Consider the following 26796-nt stretch of genomic DNA (forward strand, 5'->3'; position numbering starts at 1 on the left):
TACAGGAAATATTGAGGCATTTAATTCTAAGGCATTACAATCCTTCAGCACAATAATGGTAACTTCACTAACATTAGACAGTGAGTTAACTCACTTAACTTTCTGATATAGAAATGCTTGGGTACCACCTTTCCAATCCCTCTAACAACCCAGTTTTAGGAGTAGAAACCCACTGTACATACATTACATATGAAATTCTTACTTGCTAACTTTAAATGAGTGTATCCAGCTAAAAGCAATTCTTTTATTCAATTTTTCTTTACTACTTACTAGACTCCTCCAAACTGAAATTTCAACTTTTTTCATTTTCTACAACTCTTCCTATTTAACTGCAAAAATAAAGCCGTTGGACTTAAGCTTCCACATCCCTTATTTCTACCTCAAGACAGATCTCTATATCAGCATTATCTAAACGGCGCTGTCACAACAGTTAATAGATGTTCCTTGGGTTTGGAAAACAAAAAGATTCCAGTGTTAATTAATTTGGAAAACGCAGAATACTAACCACTCCCTTAGGCACATTTCCAGATAAAGGCACTAAGAATTCAAGCAATAATGAAATGAATTTTGTTTTATCCAGTTTTCCCCAGACCATTGAATACACTTTTTTATGAACACCTACTGACACCATTAGATGGTCACCATTTGAGTAATATCACTCTATTCCCATCTCCTGGTATCTACACTTTCTGTTTCTGTGAAAAAGATCATCTATTTTCCAAGGTAAACCTGTGCTCACAGGCTTCTCCCTGTCCTCATCTTATGTCTTATTTTTTCTGGTGTTTTCTATGCAATGTCTGCAATGACTCCCACTATGAATCTTGTTCTAATCTTCCACTCCCAATGCTACTTGCCTAGAACAGAACTAATACCTTCAGACCTCAACCTCACTGAAGATGAAATAAAGACATTCTCAGAAAAAAAAAAAAAAAGGCAGAACTCATTGCTAGCAGACCTACCCTACAAGAAATACTAAAGGAAGTTCTTCGGGCTGAAAGCAAGTGACCCAGAGGGTAATTCAAAGACAAAGAAACACACACACACACACACACACACACACACACACACACACACTCCAGTAAAGGTAATTATGTAATTATAAAAAATAGTAAAAATAGTATTTCTTTCACTTTCTTAACTGTTTTAAAAAGCAATCACATAAAATAACGTTATAATTGTATTGTTGAAACTATAAAATGTAATATATTCAACATTAACAATACAGAGGATGTAGAAGCAAGATTCTACTGGAATAAGGAAATGACACCAGATGGTAACTTCAACCCACAGCAAACAAATAAAGAGAACTGAGAAATGGTAAATAAGAAGGCTAATATAACAAGTATATACCTGTAGATATATACTTGGTTGCCTTTTTTCTTAGCTTCTTTGAAATAAAATTACAAATAGAAATAATTACAGTGTATTGTTGGATTTATAACATATATAGATGCAATATATATGACAGCAGTAGTACAAAAAGGGGAAAGAGGGAATAGAGCTATATAAGAGTAATGCATCTATATCTCACTAAAAATTAGGTTAATCTCAATCTGAAGTATATTCTGATAAGGTAAGGTATATATGGTAAGCCCTAGAGCAACCACTAAGAAAAATGTTTAAAATAGTGGAAAAAAAATTAAAAGAATTAAAATGTGACATTAGAAAATATGTACTTAATTCAAAAGAAAGCAGTAAAGAAAGAATAGGGGAACAACAACAAAACATGAGACATATAAATAAAAAATAAAATGACAGATTGAATCTATGTGTAAAAGTAACAACAGTAAATGTGAATGGGTCAATTCAAAGATACAAATAGGTTGAAAGTAAAAGAATGGAAAAAGATATATCATGCAAACAGCAACTATAAGAAAGCTGAAATGGATATACTAATGTTAGACAAAAACAACATCAAAACAAACAAAAAGTATTACTAGAGATAAAGAGAGACAATTTTAATGATAAAAGGGTCAATTCATCAGGAAGATAAAACCATTATAAACATACATACACATAACAGAGCCCTAAAATACATGAAACAACAACTGACAGAAATAAAGGGAGAACTAGATAATTCAGTAACAGTTGGAGAATTTAATACTTCACTTTTGATAACGAATAGAACAATTAGGTAGAAGATCAGCAAAAAATAAAAGACTTAATCAACATTATAAACCAACTAGATCTAACAAACATCTACAGAACACTCAGCCCAATAACAGCAAAGTACATATTATTCTCAAGTGCACATGGAACAATCTCCAGGACAGACTATATGCAGGGCCATAAAATAAGCCTCAATAAATTTAAAAGGAATGAAATCACACAAAGTATGTTCTCCAATTACAATGGAGTAAAATTAGAAATCATTAACAGAAAGAATTCTGGTAAATTCACAAACATATGGAAATTAAACAACACACTCCTAAATAACCAGTGGGTCCAGAATAAAGCACAAGGGAAATAAGGACATATTTTGAGATGAATGAATATGAACACATGCCAAAACTTAATGAATGTAGCTAAAGCAGTGGTTAGAGGGAAATTTATAGCTATCAATCTCTATATTAAAAAAGAAGAAATATCTCAATCTAATAACCTAAACTTCCACCTCAAGACTCTGGAAAAAGAAGAGCAAGCTAAACTCAAAGCAAGTAGAAGGGAATAAATTATGAGGATTAGAGCAAAAACTAATGAAATAGCAAACCAAAAAACAGACAACAAAATCATAAATTGGTTCCTTGAAAAGATGAACAAAATTGACAAACCTCTACCTCAACTAACAAAACGGGGAAATAAGAGAGCGAGAGAAAGACAAGATAATAATTACTAAAATCAGGAACAAAACGGGATCATTATTACCAACCTACAAAAACAAAAAGAAATATAATGAAATATTATGAATTGCATGCCAACTAATTAGTTAATTTACATGAAATGGACAACTTCCTAGAAAGATGCAAACTCCTACATTAACTCAAAAAGAAATAGAGGGCTTGGGCTTCCCTGGTGGTGCAGTGGTTGAGAGTCCGCCTGCCAATGCAGGGGATGCGGGCTCGTGCCCCGGTCCGGGAAGATCCCACATGCCGCACAGCGGCAAGGCCCATGAGCCATGGCTGCTGAGCCTGCGTGTCCGGAGCCTGTGCTCCACAACGGGAGAGGCCACAACAGTGAGAGGCCCATGTACCGCTAAAAAAAAAAAAGAAATAGAGGGCTTCCCTGGTGGCACAGTGGTTGAGAGTCTGCCTGCCGACGCAGGGGACATGGGTTCGTGCCCCGGTCCGGGAAGATCCCACATGCCGCAGAGCGGCTGGGCCCGTGAGCCACGGCCACTGAGCCTGCGCGTCCGGAGCCTGTGCTCCGCAATGGGAGAGGCCACAACAGTGAGAGGCCCACGTACCACAAAAAAAGAAAAAAAAAAAAAAGAAATACAAGTAGACCTACAACAAATAATGAGATTGAATTGGTAATTTTAAAACTACCCACAAAAAAAGCTCAGGCAAAGATGGCTTCACTGCTAAATTCTAACATTTAAAAAACACCAACCTTCAGAAACTCTTCCAAAAAATAGAAGAGGAGGGAGCACTTCCCAACTCATTCCACACGAGGCCAGCATAACTCTGTTTCCAAAGCCAGACAAAGATACCACAAGAAAAAAAAAATTACAGATGAATATCTCTTATAAATACAGGTACAAAAATAGTTTTAAAAAAATACCACCTAACTGAATCTAGAAATATATAAAAAGGATCATACTCCATGATCAAGAAGGATTTACACCAGGAATTCAAGGTTGATTTAACATCTGAAAATCAATTAAAGCAAAACACCGTATCAACAGAATAAAGGACAAAACCCACATGATCATCTCAATAGATGCAGAAAAAGCATTTGATAAAATTCAACACGACTTCATGATCAAAAGACTCAACAGACCACGAATAAACAGGAACACACTCAATCTGATAAAAGACATCTATGAAAAACCTACAGCTTACATCAGACTTAATGGTGAAAGGAATACTTCGCCCCCTAAGATCAGGAACAAGACAAAATGTCTCCTCTTGCCACATCCATTCAACATTGCACTGAAGGTTCTAGCCAAGGCAGTTAGGCAAGAAAAATAAAATAAAAAGCACCCAAGTTGGAAAGGTAAAACTCTATCTGCAGATGAGATGACCTTGTGTACAGAAAATCCTAAGAAATTCTCTGAAACTCTATTAAAACTAATAAAGCAATTCGGCAAGGTTGCAAGAAACAACATAAATACAGAAAAAGTGTATTTCTAAACACAGGCAATAAACAACTTGAAAATAAAATTAAGAAAACAATACCATTTATAATAGCATTAAAAAGGATGAAATATTTTATGAAGATTTTAATGAAAGAAACTTGTACTTGAAAACTACAAAACATTTTTGAAAAAAATTAAAGATGACCTAAATAAAAGGAAAGACATCTCATGTTCAGGGATTGAAAGACTAAATATTCTCAAAGTGACAATACTTCCCAAAGTGATCTACAGATTTAGCACAATGCCTATCACAATCCCAGTTGGCTTCTTTGCTCAAATTGACAAGCTTATCCTAAAATTCATATGGAAATTCAAGGGACCATAATAGCCAAAACAATCTTACATAGGAACAAAATTGGAGGACACAAACTTCCTAATTTCAAAACTTACTACAAAGCTACAGTAATAAAGATACTGCAGTCCTGGATTAAGGACAAAAAAATTAATTAAATCTGAAAGAGAATCCAGAAATATATCCTCACATTTACAGTCGATTGATTTCACAAAGTGTGCCAAGATAATTCAATGGGGAAAGAATAGGTTTTTTCCAACAAATGGTGGTGAGACAATTTGATATCCATGTGGAAAATAATGAATTTGTACCCCTTCCACAAACCATATTCAAAAATTAACTCAAAATGAATTAAAGACCTAAATGTTAGAGCTAAAACCATAAAACTCTTAGAGGAAAATCTCTGTGAACTTGAATTTAGCAATGATTTCTTAAATATGATGCCAAATTGCATTGGGTATTTTTGTCATAGGATTTCTACCAGTAAACACAAACTATAGGCTATCTTTATAATTTTCCATCACAATATAAACATCAATCAGACATGCACATTTTAAATGTAAACATCAAGTAGGATGTTTTCTATACATATATTACCTGATCAATTCCCCTTCCTTTGCACTGAAGAATGATGACTTCAAGAAGTTTGGCTGCATGACATTCTGCATCTTCTCCTGCATCTCCACATAGTACCTGCAGTAATTAAAATTTCACTCAGCAGTAAATAGCAATTGCAAAAAATTTAATCAAGTCTACATGAAGTAAATATCACATAAAAATTCAGCCATTAGAATCTCAGCGTTGCTTGAGTCATAAGTTTACCTTGCCAACCCAAAGAAGGAAGTTCAAAACGAAGTTCATCTATCTTCTTCATCTACTCTGATACCTTACAAGGTGTAATAATTCACTTATTTAACTTTGGATTAATAAAATAGGCTATATGAGTTAACTATCTAGACAAATGAAGCTTCCCTTTATGTAATGCATCAAAACAATAAAATACAATGAAATCAAAAGAAAACAAAATAACCTTCTTCTTAAACAATTAAATAAACCCTGTGTTTTTCTGTTCCTTTTGAATTCTTGTCTATATGCACCCATTTTTTCATAATGAAACCATAAATTTAATATTACACACCTTTTAATTTCCTCATTTGGACTTCATAATTTGAACTACTTTCCATAGACATTATAACCATTTAGGACTATACAGTATTACAGAAGATGAGTATAACAAAGCTTACCAGCCTGTTCCCCTAATGTCAATTCTGTATTTTCACTGATATGAACAATTATACAGTGCACATGTTCATACACCTAATACGGCAGCCTTATAATAAGGTTCCCAGAAGAGAGATTTATAGAGTAGAGGCATGCTTATATTAGAAATAAAGAAATATGGAAAAATTAATAAGGGTTCAAACACAAGACATAAGAAAAAGAACAGACTTAACCCAGAGAATAAAAGTAAGATAGAAATCAGGAATATAAACAAAAAGAGGTAAAACAAACAGAAATCAAAAATAGATTCATTAAAAAAAGACAAGTAGACTTTTGCCAAAATTATTTTTAAAAAGCAAAGCAAGCAAAATTTTAAAACATTATGAAAGACATAAATACAGATAAAGGAAAGATTAAAAATGAAAATACTATGAACAATATTATATTCCTTATATATTTGAAAACTTAGATGACCTGGATAATTTCCTAGACAAATACAATTTAAGAAAACTGAATTTAAAAGATATTCCAGATAAAGATGACAGATTGAACATCGCCATTCAATTTTATCCCTTCCCAAAGGCCATTAAAATAAAGGTAAAGATATTTTAGAAGCATATATCCACAAAGACAGAGATAAAGGAAAAAACAGACAGCTATAAAATTGTAGAAGCTGGAAAACAGATGGATCAGTGAGCTGAAACATAAGCAGGTAGCTAGCAAAACCAAGAACCAACCCTATTTACATAAACTTAAAATTCTACCTCAAGAGCAGTGTTTCTAGATCTAGATTCTAAACATGTGGGCTCTAGAACCAGAATGCTTTGGTCTAAATCCTAGTTCTACCATTTACGAGCTGTGTTTTTAGAAACGCTACTGGGTGGGCCAAAAAGTGTCTTCAGTTTTTTAAGTAAAAATAAAAGACACATTTTTCATCAAGAACTTTACTGAATAACGTATTCACCCTTTTGTTCCACTACCTTCTGCCATTTTTCAGGCAACTTCATAATTCCATCTTCCCAAAACTTTTTATCTTTTTGAGCCAAGAACTATTCCAGGTGCCTTTTACAGCCTTTACAGTCCAGGGAATTGAAATTTTTTCCATTAAGAGATTTTGTAAATACCAAAATAAATGGAAATCCAAAGGTGCAAAGTCTAGTGAATACAGCAGATGAATCAGAACTTCTCAGCCAAGCTGTAAGTTTTTGCCGGGTCATCAAAGAAACATGTGCTCTTGCGTTATCCTGATGAAAGATTATGTGTTTTCTGTTGACTAATTCTGGATGCTTTTCGTTGAGGGCTGCTTTCAGTTGGTCTAACTGGGAGCAGTACTTGTTGCAATTAATGGTTTGGTTTTCTGGAAGGAGCAGGGGTCCCCAACCCCCAGGCCACGGACCAGTAGCGGTCCACTGGTCCCATCGCTCCCCATCGCTCGCATTACCGCCTAAACTCCGCCTCCTGTCAGATCAGCGGTGGCATTAGATTCTCATAGGAGCGTGAACCCTACTGGGAACTGCGCATGCAAGGAATCTAGGTTGCACGCTCCTTATGAGAATCTAATGCCTGATGATCTGAGGTGGAGCTGAGGCAGTGATGCTAGCGCTGGGGAGCAGCTGCAAATACAGATCATCATTAGCAGACAGGTTTGTCCGCACAGAGACCATAATAAATCAATTGTACGCAGACTCATATCAAAACCTTATCAGTGAGTGGCACGTGAAAACAAGCTCAGGGCTCCCACTGATTCTGCATTATGGTAAGTTGTATAATTATTTCATTACCTATTACAATGTAATAATAATAGAAATAAAGTGCACAATAAATATAATGTGCTTGAATCATCCCAAAACCATTCCCCCACCCCGCCCCCGGTCCGTGGAAAAACAGTCTTCCACGAAACCAGTCCCCTGGTGCCAAAAATGTTCGGGACATTTGTAATAGAGGACTCCCTTCCAATCCCACCATATACACATCACCTCCTTTGGATGAAGACCAGCCTTTGGTGCCGTTGGTGGCGGTTCATTTTGCTTGCCCCACAATCTCTTCCGTTCCACATTGTCGTACAGTATACACTTTTTATTGCCCATCACAATTTGTTTTAAAAACAGAACGTTTCATTACGTTTCAGTAGAGAATCGCATGCAGAAATATGGTCAAGAAGGTTTTTTCACTTAACTTACGTGGAACCCAAACATCAAAGCAATTCACATAACCAAGCTAGTGCAAATGATTTTCAATGCTTGATTTGGATATTTTGAGTATGTCGGCTATTTCCCACATGGTATAACGTTGATTGTTCTCAATTATTGTTTTGATTTGATCGCTATCAACTTCAACTGGTCTACCTGACCGTGGTGCATCGGCCAGCAAGAAATCTCCTGCACGGAACTTCGCAAACCACTTTTGACACGTTTGATCAATCACAGCACCTTCTCCAAACACTGCACAAATCTTTTTGTGCATTTCAGTTGCGTTTTTACCTTTCCTGAAATAATAAAGTTTAATATGCCAAAAATGTTGCTTTTTTTCTTCCATCCTCAATATTAAAATGGCTACACAAAAATTCACCAATTTTGATAAGTCTTTTTTTAAACTCATGGTGATATGACAGCTGTCACATACAATCTAACAAAATTGTTTCAAATGAAGTTAAAGACAACTAAATGCTACTAGAGCCATCTTACGGAAAAAATCAAACGCACCTTTTGGCCCACCCAATATTTATTCTCTGTACCTTAGTCCCCAGCTGTAAAAAGAAATATAGTAATATACTTATGTCATAGGATTATATGATACAGAAAGAAAAAACTCAGCCCCTTTTCCCAAAATTGCATTGACTTGGTTTCTTTGTTTGCTGGTTTTGTTGGTTTGAGGTTTTGTCCCCCCACAAAAGGAAGAGAAACAAAATATAGTACAGTAGCTTAAAAAATGGGCTCTGGAGCCAGATTACCAGGATTCAAATCTAGCTCCAACACATAACAGCTATGTGACTAGGTCAGTTTTCTAAACCTCAGGCACAATGCAAAATGCCTGTCTCCTCTTTAACAAAAGGTGATATAATGTTGTAAAGATTAAATAAATTCATGTGTATAAAGTGCTTAGGAAATACCAGTGTACAGTAAGAGTTCAATAATAAGACCAGAAATAAATATATTTAACTACTTGACAAGTAGAAGGCCATCACTGTGAACGTCACTTTTACTATATCTGCTATAATACAGAGCAACTGTGAGTTATAAAGGACCATGTAGGATTGTTATGTTTTCTACCTTTGCTTTCTCTTCCCCTTTCCCTCACTAGCAGCTGTCTCTATAACTTAGGAAAAAACTGAAGACAGCCAGGTGATTATGACTTAACAAGCTGGGTTATTACAGAGCAATATGAGTCTTCAAAAATCGTGATTCTACTCCTGCTGTTTACATGTGATGAAACTTAGTGACTTCCCAAAATCTCCCAGGCTCTTTATAACTGAACTGAGACCTCCATCAGATAAACTGATTATCCGTTCAGCGCTTTTAACAGAGTCTGGTACACATCTCTTCTAGGGAGGAAAATAGGTTGTACACTAGCTATCTTACTCCCAACTCCAAGGCCAAACTTAGGTTTCTGGCTATTTGAGCTTTCTAAAATCTGCCATCTCTATGCAATACAGTTTTATATTTATGTATATATTGATACATATATTCACCTAAAAGAGGAGGAAAGCATTAGTCAACAATGATTCCCAGATATAACCAAGAGGGCCAAATCTAACTTGTGACAAAGATAACATAGTAGACAATCATGTTTGTGCATAAATACAACAGTAGCCATTATGTGGCTTACCAATTATCCTGTATTGAACTAAATGATGCTGTTTTTCCAACTATTCCAATTTTTTGTCTTATGTTATTTATGTTCAAATTACCTATATCTAGTGTCTTCTAATATATACATTCAATTAAAAGAAAAATCAATAATTGACAAACTGTGTGGTATTTTCCTAGCACTCTTTTTTAATCAAGGAGCAAGTCTGCATTTTTGAAAGAAAAAACACGAAGAAAATTATTTACCTAAGCATTATAAAGTACACAGCTATAAAAGTAGCAAACATTCTTAAGTATAACACACAATATGAAATTTTCAGATAATTCCAAACTCCATTTGAAAATACAAAATGACAAATATATGTTGATGAAAGCAATACAGAACTAAATGTATAAGAAACAAATTGAGACAGTACCTGAAGTAAAATACAACATTAGTAAGTAAATGTTAGTAAGTAAACCATTAGTAAGAATCACTATGACAAATGTTTAGGACATGCTTACCTTTCTACACATTGTAAAAAGTATTTCTAAATGCTTTGGATTTGATAGTAAAGTATTTGTATCTATTGTCACATAATTATGCAGAAGAGGCATCATGTCTGGAAAAAAATTCAAAATCCCAGTGAGACATGAGTAACAGAAGTAGAAATAAATTATTACCACTGAAAGCATATTTCTGTAGCACCCACACATTACTATCTTCCCTTGCAACCACAAAATGCTAGAAATGAAAGTGTTAAATCCACCTTTTCTATAAATGAGAAAAATGTGGATCAGAAAGACTAAAATGCTCATCATTTATTATAGTGATTGTTATTAATTTTCTTCTTTTTTTCCATAGCACTCATCACCATCTGACATACTGTATATTTACTTACTTGGCTGTGTGTTTCCTACCCTCTCCCTCCCCCCACTGGAATGGAAGTGTCAAAAGGGCAAGGGCTGTCTATTTTTTTCACTGATGTATTGCTGAGCTTAGAACAATACTTGGAATATAGTCAATATTCAGAAGATATTAATAAATATATGGATATATACTCTGACTGCAAAGTATTTTAAGATACAGTAGGCAATACGGTTTCCCTCCTACTACCTCTATTCCTAGGGCTGAAAAACACTCCTATGGTAGCACCACCCTTTACTCGAAAATAATATCTATTTAGACACAGAAAAGCAAAACTGTTACACGGTCAAAGTCATACCTGTAAAATATTCAAAACAATCCTGCTGAAAAATCTCATATAATATACCTAGAAGTTGCCACATTTGAGGAGAAATACCATGGCAGGTTAAACTATATGCCAGTGAAAGAATTTCTTCATAGAATTCTAGAAAGAAGAAAATCTCTAGTTAGAATCCCAGGAAATAGCAAAAATTAAACACAAAGACCACTCAGAAGAGGATTTAGGCTATACACTCACACATGTTTTACATCTAATGTACTTTTGAGCATCTGTTTCTCAGCATTCACATCTTCAGCTACATCTATTTGCCACCTTCCATTTCTTACCAAGATCTGTCCCCTACTCAATAAGACAAGCCAAAGATTTGTTTTTACTAAACTTACTTATAATACTGAAAAATTATATTTTTTATATTTTTTAATATAGATAGTTTATATATATATATATAACTATATTAGAAATGAATACAAGAAGGAATAGATTATTGTACGTGGCTCCTACACAGGATTTTAAATTTACAAATAATGTTCTTCAGAGAGCTTAATTAATCTAGGTGAAAATATCTGTCTGTCTCACATATTTTTACAAACTATATACTGGACAGTATTTCGTCAATTTACAAAGCTTGTAAAATTTGTACAGTATTTCTTAATTTACCTCAAGACAATTATACTCAAAGTAGAAGAGTTCAAAGGGAATGTGCTTGCATTTGTACACATATTTATTATTATTACCCTCACTCAAAAGCAAATTATATCTAAACATACAATCGGAAAACACAAACCTCAATACAAAAATTTCAAATAATTCCTACCATGTCACTGAACAAAAAAGTTTAATTTCAAAGTTAATTATTTTTTTCCCTTCTTATTAAGAGGAACTAATATTCACCCTGGAAGTTTGAATAAAGTTTTTTTCTGTAACATTATTTAAAACTTAATACATTCAAAAGCTAGTAATACAGATATATGCCTTACCAAAAGCAAAATAAGACGGAAATCATAGATACTGGGAAATAATTTGTTATGTAAGACAATCACTTGAAATACAACCAATTGTCTGAATATAAAATTTCTGAGAGTTCTGTTCAGGAAAGCAAATGCCTCTTCCCTAAAGTGAAGCCTAAAAGGTAGAAATATTTCCTTTCACATTCGTGACAGCTACGGCATGTGTACATTACCTGGCTACTCAGATGCTCAAGACCAGGACTCTGAATCTTGAGGGAGAAACTAGAAGGCACAAAGCTGTTCCAGTTTTGGGGGGCAGGGGTGGGGGGGACAGGGTCTGTGTTGGAGTCTGGACTATGGTAGGCAGCAGCCTAGGACCCAGTGTTGACAAAGGCAGCACTGGCCTTCTAAGCAGGCCACTATTACGGCAGAATCCTGGCTGGCTCTGGCCAACTCCAGCCTTCCCACTGCTTTGGTGTGCTACGACTATCCTTCCGCTAAATTCCATTTCTGCTTAAATTGACCAGAAGTTTTTTCATTTATTCTCAACCAAGAAGACTGACTATTAGGGTAGGATGGTTTTACTAACTTTGACTTACTGCATAAGATAGAACAGTTACATCAGTAACAGCTAAGCCTGGCTTCTAATAATAAATCAACTTCATGAGTAAATTAGCAATGAAAACAGGCAAAGGAGGGAGGGAGAAGTGGGACAATGGAAAGAGATTGGACCCACGGACATAACATGGTCAGACTACTGTGGCGGGGGTCCTAGATTAACAGATTCAGCCCATGACATCTTCCAGAACAAGTTTGGTGGTTGCTGTTTTTTAATCTGAGATCTTGCATAGCCAAATATTGGTTCAAAAAAGGGCCACTAACATTATGTGCATCACAGCTGAAAACATAAGAGAGATCAGCTATCACCCTGGGACTAGGGATGAGATTAGAGGAGACAGGCAGCTGAAACCATGGTTTTCTCCTCTGCCCACCACACCCAAGAAATAGGCCCCTTTCCTTCTTTTAACATCCTGATGTTGTAATTGCTCAAATTAAATATTTGGTGTAGGCAGATTACAGAAGGTTGGTATAAACTACTTCCCTTTGCTTTACTTTACAGTTTTTTCCTCAAGATTACTTTACTTTAAATTTAAATGGAGATTACATCCTTGTAACTTATTTATTTTATACCTAGTAATCTGTATCTCTTAATCCCCTTCACCTGAAATAAATAAGTTACAAGCATGTAATGCACAGCACAGGGAATACAGTCAATATTTTATAACTTTGTATGTAGCATATTCTATAAAAATATCAAATTACTACATTGTAATCCTGAAACTATTATAATACTGTAAATCAATTTAAAAATTCACGTTTGAAGTCCTTAAAAAAAATTTTTTTAATGGAGAATTTTCAGTTACAATCTCTTCCATGAATAAGGACATAAGTGAATATACTCTTTTTGAGTGTATCAGAATCTCTGGAATTATGGTCCAGGAATCTTCATTTTAACTAGATCCTCAGTGATTCTTATGCACACCGAAGTCTTAGAACTACTGCTTTACAGCAACTATTTCAAAACTAAGGAGTACCCTTGGCAGGGTGCAGGATAATCCACTGAGATGGGAGAAGAATGTTATTAGGACACGTAGTGAATATATACATATATATTTATATTTAATCTCATGTTTTTACATTTCTATTTTTATGTATGTAAATGTAGTATAGTAACATGTATATTGCCTATAAATAGGTATTCAAATTTTATTCACATACATTAGAAGTACAGGCTCAATTTTTTACTAATGGTGTGAATGATAAAAAGTTTGGAAACAACTGCTCTTAGGCAGTAGCATGCTTTTGTTCCATCTTTCTATCTATACACTATACAGGTTGCATTTCCCTCATGCCCACAAGATTTGGGGCTGGCATCTTCAAAATGCTTGGATACTATGAAAAAATTGTCTCCTCTACAAATTCCAACCAGTGTATAACATCCAGCATTAGCTACTGATTCTACTCAGCAGTCAGGCACCGTAACAGATAAGAGAACAACAATTAATTCACACTTCTGATAGGATATATGTCTATCATTTCACATTTTTCAATCCCAGATTAAAGTAACCTCACCTGAACCTCATCCCAGTTCCTCCTTTCTAAAAAACTTTAAATACTCTGTTCTTTAAAAACTCCAAGACCAAAAATTCTTAACTGGCTATGTTAAGCCTACCTCTAAATGAAAATCTGGATGCCTATAATCAGAAAGTGTATCTACAAATTGAACAGAATGCAAGTCTCTCTTTCTCAAAACTGTCCATCTTGTTGAATTTGAAGGGCTAAAATGCATTTTTCATCAAATTTAAAGAGTCCCGATTTACCTTTTTATTCTATGTTTGAACTTACCAATTACATGTTTCTGTAAAACAAGATCAATGATCCGTAGACAGATATTCTCTAACTGCTGAGTAACCTAAAGACAAATTTTAAACATTTAGTTTAAAATTCATCATAACTCTTAATTTAATCTATAACTTTAATATTATCCCAATAAAAATACCAACAGGACTTTTCTGAGAAGAGAAATTGAGAATTCTAAACTTCACGTGAAAAATTAAACATGCAAGAATAACCAGGAAATTCTGAAAAGTAGACTCATGATAGAAGTGGCAGTTAAATTCATAATAAAATTACAAATTAAATTACTTCCTTATCTCATATTTTATACCAAAATTAATTCCTAATATATCTAGGATTTCAATGTGAAGGCTTAAGCCATAAAAATACTAAGCATCTGTTCCAGATTTATAATTCTGCTCTTCATACATTAAGTATTTGTACACGTGTAAATATTCCTTTTAAGGAAATCTTGTTTTCAAAGTTTGCTTTTAGTAAGTCAAAGTTCAAAATCATAAGACTGGTAGTCAGGAGACCAAGATTCCAGTCCTTGTTTTGCCTCTAGTTACCTATGACCTTGGTAAAGCCATTTAGCTGAAGGCTTTAAGTTTTTTCATCTGCAGGTTAAGGAAGCTGGATTTGATTAGTGCATCTCAATTTCAACCCATGCCTCCCTTGATAATCACAATAAGGTCACATGCTCCTTTAACTTTATGTGAAATTCAAAATAAAATTAATATCAAGAATTTAAAAATTAAAACAAAAAGATAAAATGCTGTTTTGTCTTCAAACTAACCCTGCTGCTCATTCTACTACTGCCCATCCTCCACACACACATATTTGGGAAAACTTGACAAGGCAATGTCTAAGTTCTCTTCAAATTTAAAATATAAGTTCTACATATAAAGTGAAAGAATAATCCTTAAGTATACATGTAACTTAACTTGGAAATCTCACTTTTACTGATAGGCCCATACTGTTTCAACAAGGACACAACAAAATAATAATGAATAAGGAAAAAAAAATTCACACTAAGCCTTTTGGGCAAAGGAAGCCCTGCCCAGGAGAAGAAAACTGAACCATTTTTAAGAACCTGGTAAGTGTCCATTGGTATGTGATAAACACAGGATAAGTCAACAGCCACAGGGTTTAACAATGCTATTTAAAGAACCAGCACCTGCTTCCTAAGTCCCACTGTACAAAATGAGAGCTGCCATCATTGCCAAACGAGTCAACCGTGCTCACAGAAGTAATGAACACAAATCTAATCTCAGTCAAGTAGAGGCTATATAATATATAATACTTGGGGAAGAGAGCAGCAGGTTTTAGGTAGGGATTAACTGACATATTATCAGGATATATCAACTGACTGCAACCCCAAATCTACAACTTACTAGCTCTATGAACATGATTCAGACTCTTGATACTACCTGAACCTTGTTTTCCGCTTCTGCAAAAGGACACTACCATTACGCACTGTATGGCAGGGTGACACAGTAACATTCTATCAGCTAACGGATATGAGAGCACTTAACAAATGTTTACACAAATTCTTATCCCAATATTGTTCTGGAACTCAGTTTAGGAAAGATGATGTTTTAAGCTCTTCTTCCCTTCCATTCTCAGATATCTGTTACATCAGCATTTTGTTCCATTATTTAAAATTTGCCACCATGATTGAATGGTAGTCTCTCTCTGCCAAGAAGACCAGACTATGGATTCCAAAAAGCAGGGCTCATGTCTTATTCAATTTGATATCCCCCTAAACCTAGCCCGGCACATAGCAGATGTGATGAACTGAACTAAGGTTAGCACAAAGAGATATACTACATACTTTAAAACCACATGTAATATTTCCCTTCAATCATTTTAATACTTTTCTTTAAAATTTGAGGGTAATTTTTAAAATCCAGCAACATAAATAGCAATTTAAAGGTTAAGACTTTAAAATTCATCACCAGTGATCATATAAATTTCAGTTACTATAATGACATAATAAAACACAAAGAAATCCTACCTCTTTATGATCTTCTACAACTGTCAAGATAGTATCAATGGTATGTAAAATTCCCATAGCCATTACGGTTTTGTCTTCGACTTCTTCATATTCATCACTTTGAAGAACTTTGCCAAATATCTCAGCCTATGAAAATAGCAAACACATTCAACAATTAGTACTGCTATACCCGCCCTTCTCTATAAGTTAGCAAAAGGGCAGTGTCGGGCTTCCCTGGTGGTGTAGTGGTTAAGAATCCACCTGCCAATGCAGGGGACATGGGTTCGAGCCCTGGTCCAGGAAGACCCCACCTGCCGCAGAGCAACTAAGCCCGTGCGCCACAACTACTGAGCCTGCACTCTACAGCCCCCTAGCCACAACTACTGCGTCCCGTGTGCCACAACTACTGAAGCCCACGCACCTAGAGCCCATGCTCCGCAACAAGAGAAGCCACCGCAATGAGAAGCCTGCGCACCACAACAAAGAGTGGCCCCCACTCACTGCAGCTAGAGAAAGCCCATGTGCAGCAATGAAGACCCAACACAGCCAAAAATAAATAATAAATACATAAATTCTTTAAAAAAAAAAAAAAGGGGGGAGTGTCACACATCCAAATGTCAGCATTGCTCAAACTTTAAGATATGCACTTTGTGAATCAATGATAGAATCTGTCATGTTTTAAACATGGGCATTTTTCCCTTATCTAGTCACTAAAGTGGAATATATATTAGCTATTATAATCAGATAGCAAATAATTAACTTCTGGTTGTCATTAAATAAATAAATCCAAAATCTAGGAAAACTTAAAAGTATATATAGAAATTATTAACTGTCAGAATTATCAGAGCAAATATTTTTATATTAGCATTTCAATTACATGTAAACTGAACTCCAGATTTTGGAGTTTAATTTATTTAGATTATTCAAAGCCTTTATACCAACTAACATAAAACTTTGCCCAGTCTTACCAAGTGTTGAGTCATATCAACAGCAATTGAGGCTACCTCTTGACTGTATTCACATATCATCTTCTGGATAACATTAGTAACATCATCATTTTCTGTCTCTCTAACAATGTGCAACAGCTCCTGCATAATAGGCCTCACGTGTGGCTTCATATATTCCTTAGCTAATGCAATAAAAAACAAACTCAGTAAAAAAATTAGCCATTGACAAGTGGTGAAGGAAAGTAACTTGGTCACAAGGTAAATAACACAGAGTAATAGCTTCTAGATAACATATTTGCTTCACAGTGAGTAAGTTACAAAGCTGTACCAAAATAATATTCACCAATGTATCAATTTTCCCATGAGTAACATAGGGATAATCAGTTCAGCACAGTAAAGAACTGTCCTGCCCAAAATGCCAATAGCACCCACTGAGAAATTCTAATTACACATGTGCTCTGTCATCAGCATGACTTATCAAACACGAATATGTTATCATGACACAAGTATAAAAAATCATGTACATAAAGACTATGCCCAACACTGATGTGCCTGTTCCCTCCCCCACCCCATCTCTAATCACCCTTCTCCCCACATGTGCTTATGCAATACTGTCCTTCCACTGGAACACTGTTGAATAGAGGTAAAGATTCATGTTCTTCATAAAGCCGAATTTACTTTCAAAGGTTTATTTGAATTTTGAATAGAACATTCTTCTAAACAAACAAATGAGATATGTGTTATCACTCACTAGAAATGCTACTTGCTACTTTCAGAACTAGCGGAATCATAGAATCCTAGAGTTGAAAGGAATCTTAAAGCCATCTAGTCCAATCCCCCTAAATTTAAACATACAGCATCTAAGTCTTAACAGATCATGGGCCTTGCCCAGGTCTACATGGCAAGGTGGTAGCACAATCAAAACTAGACCCCCAGGTGTCTTGATTCTCCATCTACCAATCATCAACTTCTTTTCTAATCTAAAATTTTTCTGGAAACCACAGTCAACAGACACTCCTAAAAGTGGCAAGAATAAACTCCTATAAAATTCTGAGGGGGCAAAAGCTCAAAAATCCAAACCCTGAACCTTAAGACTTAGGGACTCATCTTTGTTAGGGTAGGAAGTGAACAAAACTACTTGAGAAGACCATGTCAAAAGGATAAATTAAATACACCCTCTAAAAGGTGTGTTTTTATTTTAAATTTTTTAAATTTAAAAATTTTGTCTTTACCTTGTGTCTGATTAGAAATTAATGACTGAAGAGCAAGGGCAGCTTCAACCTTGACAGGCATCTCCTTATCTTCAATCAGGCTCTTCTTTGCTAGATCAACTGCATTTCTTAGGTTGAGCTCATTATGAAATTTCAAAGAACTGAATGCATGAAGTACCCAACAGGACTATGTTACAAGAAAAAAGTTAGTAGGAAACTATTAGGATTATGGCATTATGTAATAATGTCACACATATAAGAACTTCTTACTAAGTAAAATATCATTAATTCTACCAAGTGCTATTTGTTTATTTATTTGTTTTTGGAGAGAAGCATATTAGCCTTAGCTGCTAACTTCTGGATTTCCCAAACTTCTTATAATAAAGGCAGTTTTATTACTTCTAAATTACCTTTATGCAATATCATTATTCACAGGAAAAAGAAAACAGAGCCAAATTTAAGTGTCTCTGAAAAAAGAAATCATGTCAATGCTTTTAATAAATATTATGATTCATAACTTATTTATTATTTATATGCAAAAGCACTATGAACCAACCAATGCTGATATTCACTTACTGGTCTTAACAACAAATGAATGAAATATTATTTTCCCTTACACTAACTGGCTTAACAAACTTGATTTTTTCACTCACACAAGACACGAAGAAATTTAACTTTGCATAAATTACCAAAGTTTAAACTATTAGACCACAGAATCATATTATTTTTTAAAATTCTCTATGTGCATAAAACACAACTGACAGTAATTAATTTGAATGACTAAAGACTGAACAAGAGAAATACAATTCACAGAGTCTGCAGAAATAACAGTCTACTTATAAAAATACTTGTGTGCCATCCACATCGCTAAGCTACATTCACACAAGTATTTCCCTAGTGACTATTATCTTCTGTTTATAAAATGCTTTAGAGTGTACAAGGCATTTTAACATATATTGGTTTTAGCAAGACATTTTGTTGGGTTGATACAGTTATAAAAATAAGTACTAGGCTCTTAAAGTTCTATTTTTATTTCTCCATAAAATATATTATTTCTATAAATAATATACACTTAGAACACAAATAAATTTACATGGATTATTATTTTCTCCATTTTATTAAGGCATATCTAACTATTATACTGGAAATCATAATCAAGTTTTTAGCCAAAATATAATTTCCATTAGTGTTTGGACACTAATCAGCTTATGAATTTACACTGTACCATTGCTGTAACATCATCCCTCTCACTGAATGTTTTGCATATGCAGCAAGTGAGGCTAGGGGAAACAAACAGCTGGAATTAAAATCTATAAATTCCTTTATTCACTAGTTTGCTCTTTATTCAGCTTATGTGACCATAAAAGACATTCTAATTGCCTTCATTTTGCCTCAGTATGTGGTAAAAGGTCAACTTATTCAAAAATATTTAGTTCAATAATTAACTTACAAATGAAGATTTCGAGATACTATAATGGAAATATGGAAAACTTACTCTGGCTCGAAGGTATCCCAGGTTAGATAATAATAATGGAAATACGTGATTCTGCAACAATAATTCCATTTGGTCCTTGAATAAACTCTTCTGTTAGGAAACAGAAATTAAGTTTAACTTACCAATGTCTTTTTCATATGTAAAAATCACTTCCTAATAAAATACGTTTGTTCTGACTTACACAATATACTTCTATTTACAATTTTGTAAAATTTTACCTACATATTGCATGTTTTAAAACAAGACAGAAATAGTACTTTAGATATAATTTGATATTGAGTGATCTTTCTAGAAATAAATAACACAAGTCATTTTGTATCATTTTTTTTTATACAGCAACATTTTCATATTTTAAAAGTGATGATTAAAAAGTCATTTTTTTTTAGAACTACCATATGACCCAGCAATCCCACTACTGGGCATATACCCTGAGAAAACCATAATTCAAAAAGAAACATGTACCACAATGTTCACTGCAGCACTATTTACAATAACCAGGATATGGAAGCAACCTAAGTGTCCATCGACAGATGAATGGATAAAGATGTGGCACATATACACAATGGAATATTACTCAGCCATAAAAAGAAATGAAATTGAGTTATTCGTAGTGAGGTAGATGGACCTAGATTCTGTCATACAGAGTGACGTAAGACAGAAAGAGAAAAACAAATACCACATGCTAACACATATATATGGAATCTAAAAAAAAAAAAATGGTTCTGAAGAATCTAGGGCCAGGACAGGAATAAAGATGCAGACATAGCGAATGGACTTGAGGACACAGGGAGGGGGAAGGGTAAGCTGAGACAAAGTGAGAGAGTAGCACTGACATATATACACTACCAAATATAAAATAGATAGCTAGTGGGAAGCAGCCGCATAGCACAGGGAGATCAGCTCAGTGGCTCTGTGACCTCCTAGAGGGGTGGGATAAGGAGGGTGGGAGGGAGATGCAAGAGGGAGGGGATATGGGGATATATGTATACATATAGCTGATTCACTTTGTTATACAGCAGAAACTAACACAGCATTGTAAAGCAATTATACATCAATAAAGATGTTAAAAATAAATAAATAAATAAAAATGGAACTATCAAAAAAAGTCATTTTTTTAATTAAGGAAAGAAAAATATTTAGTCAATTCAATTATGCAGAAAGTCACCAGTTTTAAATTATCCATAACTTTCATATTCTCTCATTTGCCTCTGCTACACAGTGTTATTAAGTAAATTAAATTTGAGTAGCTTAACCTTCAATAAAATATCAGCTAGGGAACCAATCACATGCAGGGCTCCATCTTTCTTCCTAGGGTCAAAGTTCGGATCTGTTAGGATTTGATAACAGAATGCCATCATTTTTGGCAACACCTAAAGAAACAGAAGAAACCATTTTAGTCTATATGAACTTTTACTGCCTTACTATTGTATTAAATATGATGTACAAATTTTCAAAAATAAAGCCATTTTATTGTGTGCTATCAAGCAATTATAAGTAAGAAAACAAAATATTCCTTTTCCCTTACAAGGATAGAAAAATATTTTTAAAGTAACAGATTATAACTACTAACATAATTTTTCAAATACTAGGGGCATTCATTAGAGTGTCAAATGAACACAGGCCACCCTTCAGTTTTGTATTTAAAAAGAATAACTATATACCTCTTTTCTTTTCTTTGCAGCAGTATATAAGAGAGTCTGGGCTGCTGTGGTGGGAGAAGCATAATCTTCGAAAATATCTAAGATTTTAAAAGTTTAAACCATGTTAGCAAAAATACAACTACTTATTATAGATTTTAAACCTTATTGACCACTATTCCAAAACCAAGAAATAAAACAGTCAACATATAACACTGGTTTATAGCACAAAAAAGCTAAAGATATATCATCACTGCTCTCATGCACAATATTTATTTTAAATGTTTTTAAAATATTTTAAATAGTTATTAAATATTTAAATTAAATGTTATTTATTAAATATTTAAATTTTATTTGATATTTATTAAAATAAACACATATTTAAATATGTTTATTCTAATAAATATCAAATGTTTATTAAAATACTTAGTTATTTAAAAGGTTGTCCTTTTAAATAATCACATTAAAACAAACAATACATATTAGGCATATCTGTTTCACTGAGGATAGGAAAAATGCTTTACCTCTATCAAAAAACAATAAAAATTTATTTAGTGATTACTATGTGCCAGGCACTGTTCTAAGCTCTGGGGATACAAATATCAAACAAAAATGGTTCTCATGGAGCTTACGTAGTAAGAGAAACAAACAAACTGATAATACACATAGAGACACCCATACACACACAAGATATTATAGCTGAAAACACTCCATCTCAGATAGGTTAAGTAATTTGCCCACAGTCACACAGTGAGTAAGCAACCAGGCCAGCATTCACATCCAGGCTGTCTTAACATCAAAGCCTGAGCTCCTTCAGTTTTTACCAAATCTAAAAACACCATTATTAATATCAGTCAATACATTTAGACAGGGGTATTTTGTTAATATAAGTAACTGCACATGACAAAAATATAAAAAGAAAACTAATAACGTAATTGTTCTCCCCAGTAGTTATCTAAAAGTAAAATACACATATTAAGTAATACCCACTGCATTCTACAGAAGGAAATGATTAAGGAAAAAAGGCACTTTAGCTAGTCTTGAATTATCCATATTCTCTCTTAATCAATAAAATGTAAATTCTATCAATCAACACACACAGCTCTTAACTATTAAATTTTCTAAAAACTGAGATACTTTATTTGATATGAAGAATAAGTAAAATAATGGTAGCCTTCTGAAAGTTAAACAAATACACTGCACATTATAAAACAGGTAACATAGAAAAGCTAGACACTAAAAAAATGCCTTAAAAAAGACAGAAGACAGACCAGTTAATCATTCTGCTCTGTCAAAGCAAACTAGGAAAACAAAAGCATTAGGAAGGGGAATTAATAAATCATGCATATGTACAATGATTTTCAAATAGAAATGATAGAATGGAAGGATAAAGCAGTGGTAAATATTGTTTCTCATTCACTTGCTTTTCCTGTACTTTGTCTCCAAAGGAAAGAGGCGCTTCCTCACTTACTGAATCAAAGAATCTAAACACAAAGCACTGTGAAAACAACATAGCCCAATAATCTAGCATCTATATTAGTAGGCTTAACTCAAGTAACTAGAGACATATGGCCCGACAAGGGGAAACCACTGTGGTCACAGTACCTTCAGCATGCCTTGGGCAGTGCGAGTCTTATCAATTATTTGTTTCAACATTCACTGAAGGCAGACTAGGGCCAAGAACTTGCAGAGGAATGTAGGGGTGTAGAAGGGATGGAGAATACAAAATAAAGCAAGTAAGATAAAGTCCCTGCCCTCAGATAGCTTCTTCACCATGGGAGGAACAGAGGTACACAAATAACATCTTCCTATGCTAAGTGCCTGAGTACTCCAGGAAGTGCTTAATTCAAACTGGTGACAAAAGGGAATGAACTGAGGCAACCTACACAATTCAACAGCTTCCTGGAAGATCCAAGGCTAAAAGGATCCACAGAGAACTGGGCCACACAGTGGGGTCATCAGAAGTAATCTCATTCCCCTGTGGAATACTCAGTCCCTAGGTTAAGGATGCAAACTAAATTGGGGTGCTCCTAAAATATGCAGAAATGCAAAGGATCTCCCAGACTGAGAACAACCCAATCTACAAATAGGTATCCCAAAAGGCACAGAAAGGAATGGTCCCTGCAGATCAGCATCACAACGGAAAGAGTTATACATAGATGGTTCCATGACTGCTTCAGCACCCATGAGAGGGATGGACAAATAAAGCAGCTTTTCATCTCAAGTCCATCGGTTCAACAGAACATCAAACTCTCACGAGTTTCAGAGTTTATCGTGAAAAGCAGAACTCTGGGAATTTAACAAAGTAGTAAAATCTGCTTAAAAGTATAAATTTAGTTCTATTACTTTACGTAGCCAGGAACTGATGAGGACTAAAATCATCTCCATTACCAAATTTCATCCTTATATACTCATATGGATCTTCCTGCCACAGCTCTTCATCTTCATCTTTATAACACATCACAGAAAAAATCACATCTTCAGAGATATTCTAACAAAAGAAAAAAACAAAACAACAAATGGGTATAGACTATTCACATTTGGGGAACACAAATAATGAAAGCCTTCCTGAAGTTAGTTTTCCAAACTGTTATATTAATCTTTCTGTCAAGTTTGCGTTGGCTAAAGTGAAAGAAGGAAAGCAAAAGCCTTGGGGGTAAGGGGTAGAGGTGGGGGCAGAAGAAGTTAAACATAAGATTGTTTTTTGTTTTTGTTTTTTGTGGTACGCGGGCCTCTCCCGCTGCGGAGCACAGGCTCCGGACGCGCAGGCTCAGCGGCCATGGCTCACGGGCCCAGCCGCTCCGTGGCATGTGGGATCTTCCCAGACCGGGGCACGAACCCGTGTCCCCTGCATCGGCAGGCGGACTCTCAACCACTGCGCCACCAGGGAAGCCCATAAGATTGTTTTTAAATCACAATTGATTAAAGGTACAGAGAAAGAGATGAATGCTATTCTTTGAAGCAAGAGCGGGGATAAAAGTTTTACTATCAATATTAAACATACCTAAACATACCTTGATTCTTCAAGAGAAATAAATATCAAACCAAGGTTATATTTACTATTATATTACTTATTGTGAACATTTTTACATTTCCATTTTGATCCTAAATGTCAATATTTCAACAACATTAACATTTTCTTCTTTTTCCATTTTCAACAACTTAATTTCCTACCCTACAAGCGCAGGCTTCAGTGGGGGGAAAAAAAAAAATCACATCTAACAGCCTCTATGTTCACTGCCGCTAATGCTCTACCAAGCCCTTCCGTGCTCTAACAATTACATATGTAAGAACAAAATTATCTCTTATCACTTCTTCCAAATTAAGTAATTCTAAGAGAAAAAAATTCAGCCTAATAATCAGAGTTTTCTTACTCCTACATTACAGCCATGTAAAAATAAGGCCAAAGGCATCAAGTAGAAAAAAATGCTATCACAGTTCACCCTTACTTTACAGGCACACAGTAAAATAAAATGAAATCTGTATCTTTATTAATTGCAAAGAACCAATCACTATTTGATCAAGGGAATTAGGCAAACATTATTAAAATGTCCACAGAAAACAATGCAAAAGATCTAATATCTGTAAGACCTATAATAAGATAACACTAAACAAATTCTATCCTAGACACCAAAGACAAAGTAAAAGAATTGCTTTACTTTTTAGATACCATCTTAGAGATTACAGAATTTAAGAATTCATAGTTTGAGAGGAAAAAATCCCGTTCCTAACATCTTTGAATTACCCAAAATTATCTGTATGTAAATATTAATTTATTTATTAATGGTCCATAATTTTTCATTCTGATTTATTCTTTAATAAAATGCTGATTCTACCTTTAAGTACACAATTGATATAAAAACTGAAAACTTTAACTCTTTTATAGTATTTAACAATCCAAAAAGAAATAAAAACCTTGTTTGCTTATACCCACAAAAGAAAATGGTCATGTATCAGGCTGCATTTCCTGCAAAATAACACTAACTTAGTAGAGCCCTGGGGACTGTTTTCAAAATGCTATCCTACAAAATACCTCATTTGATCCTAGCAACCTTTAGGTAAGAAGGGGAGAAAAATATTATCTGACCTAACAGAGGAGAAACAGAGGCTAAATAAGATTCCAAGCAAGATTAACTAAATCCAAGTCTTCCAATTCACACAGCTTGAAAACTTCACTCTTCTCAAATACTTAAATTTCCAGGTCCTTCATATCAGATATGACTGCATTCATTCGAAATTATTAATGGAAACAAAAACATATTAAATATAAAATATGGGATTAGTTAACACTTACCCTGTCCAGAAAATTTAACCAGAGAATGATTTCCGAGAGCTGCTCCCTGACACTAACCTGTATGTGCGGCTTCATCTGCTTCCAGGTTACAGAATGAACAACGCCTTGGTTGAGATAGTTGAATGCTTGCTGAAGAACACGGGGAGCTATATACTCTTTCTGCCTATACTGGTCTAAAATTTTTAGTAGTACCTACAGGAAAATAGGAAGAGAAAACATAGGAAAACATAAACAATTTTAAAGTTAACAGGATGCGCATTTTAGGCATGACATAAAACCAACGCACAAGTCAAGAGATAAAAATTAACAGATTTTTAGAGAAGTAAATATTTTGTGAGACAGCACACAAGCTGTTTTAATTCTTAGATAGGTCCTTGCGATATTGAACTGAAGGGTGTCTCACTGTGATTTTCAGCCATTTATCCTGCTTCTAACCTGTGGAACTACTCAAAATAAGTCTATACGCTCTTCCACATACTAGCTCTTCAAATAAATTAAGACTCCTGTCAAATAGTAACAGATTTGACTAAGTGAACACTGAAAACATCCACATAGCAAGAGACACCATAAACATATTTTAATATTTGATAAAGGTGCATTTCAACTGGAAGAGAAACGGTAAGTTATCCAAAAAACAGTATTGGGACAGCTGACTAGCCCTCTGAAAAAAATTAAGGTGGCTCCCTAACTAAACTTCACACCTAAATAAATTCCAGATAGGGAAATATTTCAACAGCAACAAAAAATGAAACCACATAGTAACTAAAAAAGAGTGTGGAAAATTTTTATTTTATAATCTCAGACCACGGAAAGTCTTTGTAGAAATACCACAAAACTGAGAAGTTATTTTTTTTAATATTGATTTTTTAAAAAAGATTGTTTCTAAGGAAAGAACCATGCCCAAAGCAGCTGTGAGGACCCAAGGACACGCAGTCAGAGGCTGCACTACAACACAGTCCAAGTCTTCCAATTCCTGATCTCCAGAGCCCTTCACTACAGCAAGCTTATCACTGAACTGCTGAATAAGTAAAAGGGGTTCTTTTAAAACATGTACAGAATTTATAAATTC

The 26796-nt window shown here is 34.5% G+C and overlaps 1 protein-coding gene across 1 annotated transcript in view; it reads right to left on the minus strand.

Annotated features, from left to right (window-relative positions):
• IPO8 (importin 8) overlaps window positions 1–26796 on the minus strand; it is a 70625-nt gene that overhangs the window by 19866 nt on the left and 23963 nt on the right. The window contains exons 9-20 of the mRNA XM_060024532.1: window positions 25785–25919; window positions 23825–23924; window positions 21458–21534; window positions 21050–21166; window positions 19797–19886; window positions 18323–18488; window positions 17112–17272; window positions 16165–16290; window positions 14157–14223; window positions 10822–10947; window positions 10121–10218; window positions 5187–5282 (exon numbers count right to left, since the gene is read on the minus strand). Coding sequence (XP_059880515.1) covers window positions 5187–5282; window positions 10121–10218; window positions 10822–10947; window positions 14157–14223; window positions 16165–16290; window positions 17112–17272; window positions 18323–18488; window positions 19797–19886; window positions 21050–21166; window positions 21458–21534; window positions 23825–23924; window positions 25785–25919 — 1359 coding nt within the window. The remainder of the gene's footprint in view (window positions 1–5186; window positions 5283–10120; window positions 10219–10821; window positions 10948–14156; window positions 14224–16164; window positions 16291–17111; window positions 17273–18322; window positions 18489–19796; window positions 19887–21049; window positions 21167–21457; window positions 21535–23824; window positions 23925–25784; window positions 25920–26796) is intronic.

This window comes from Delphinus delphis, chromosome 11 (genome assembly GCF_949987515.2).
Source record: "Delphinus delphis chromosome 11, mDelDel1.2, whole genome shotgun sequence".
Classification (NCBI taxonomy): domain Eukaryota; kingdom Metazoa; phylum Chordata; class Mammalia; order Artiodactyla; family Delphinidae; genus Delphinus; species Delphinus delphis.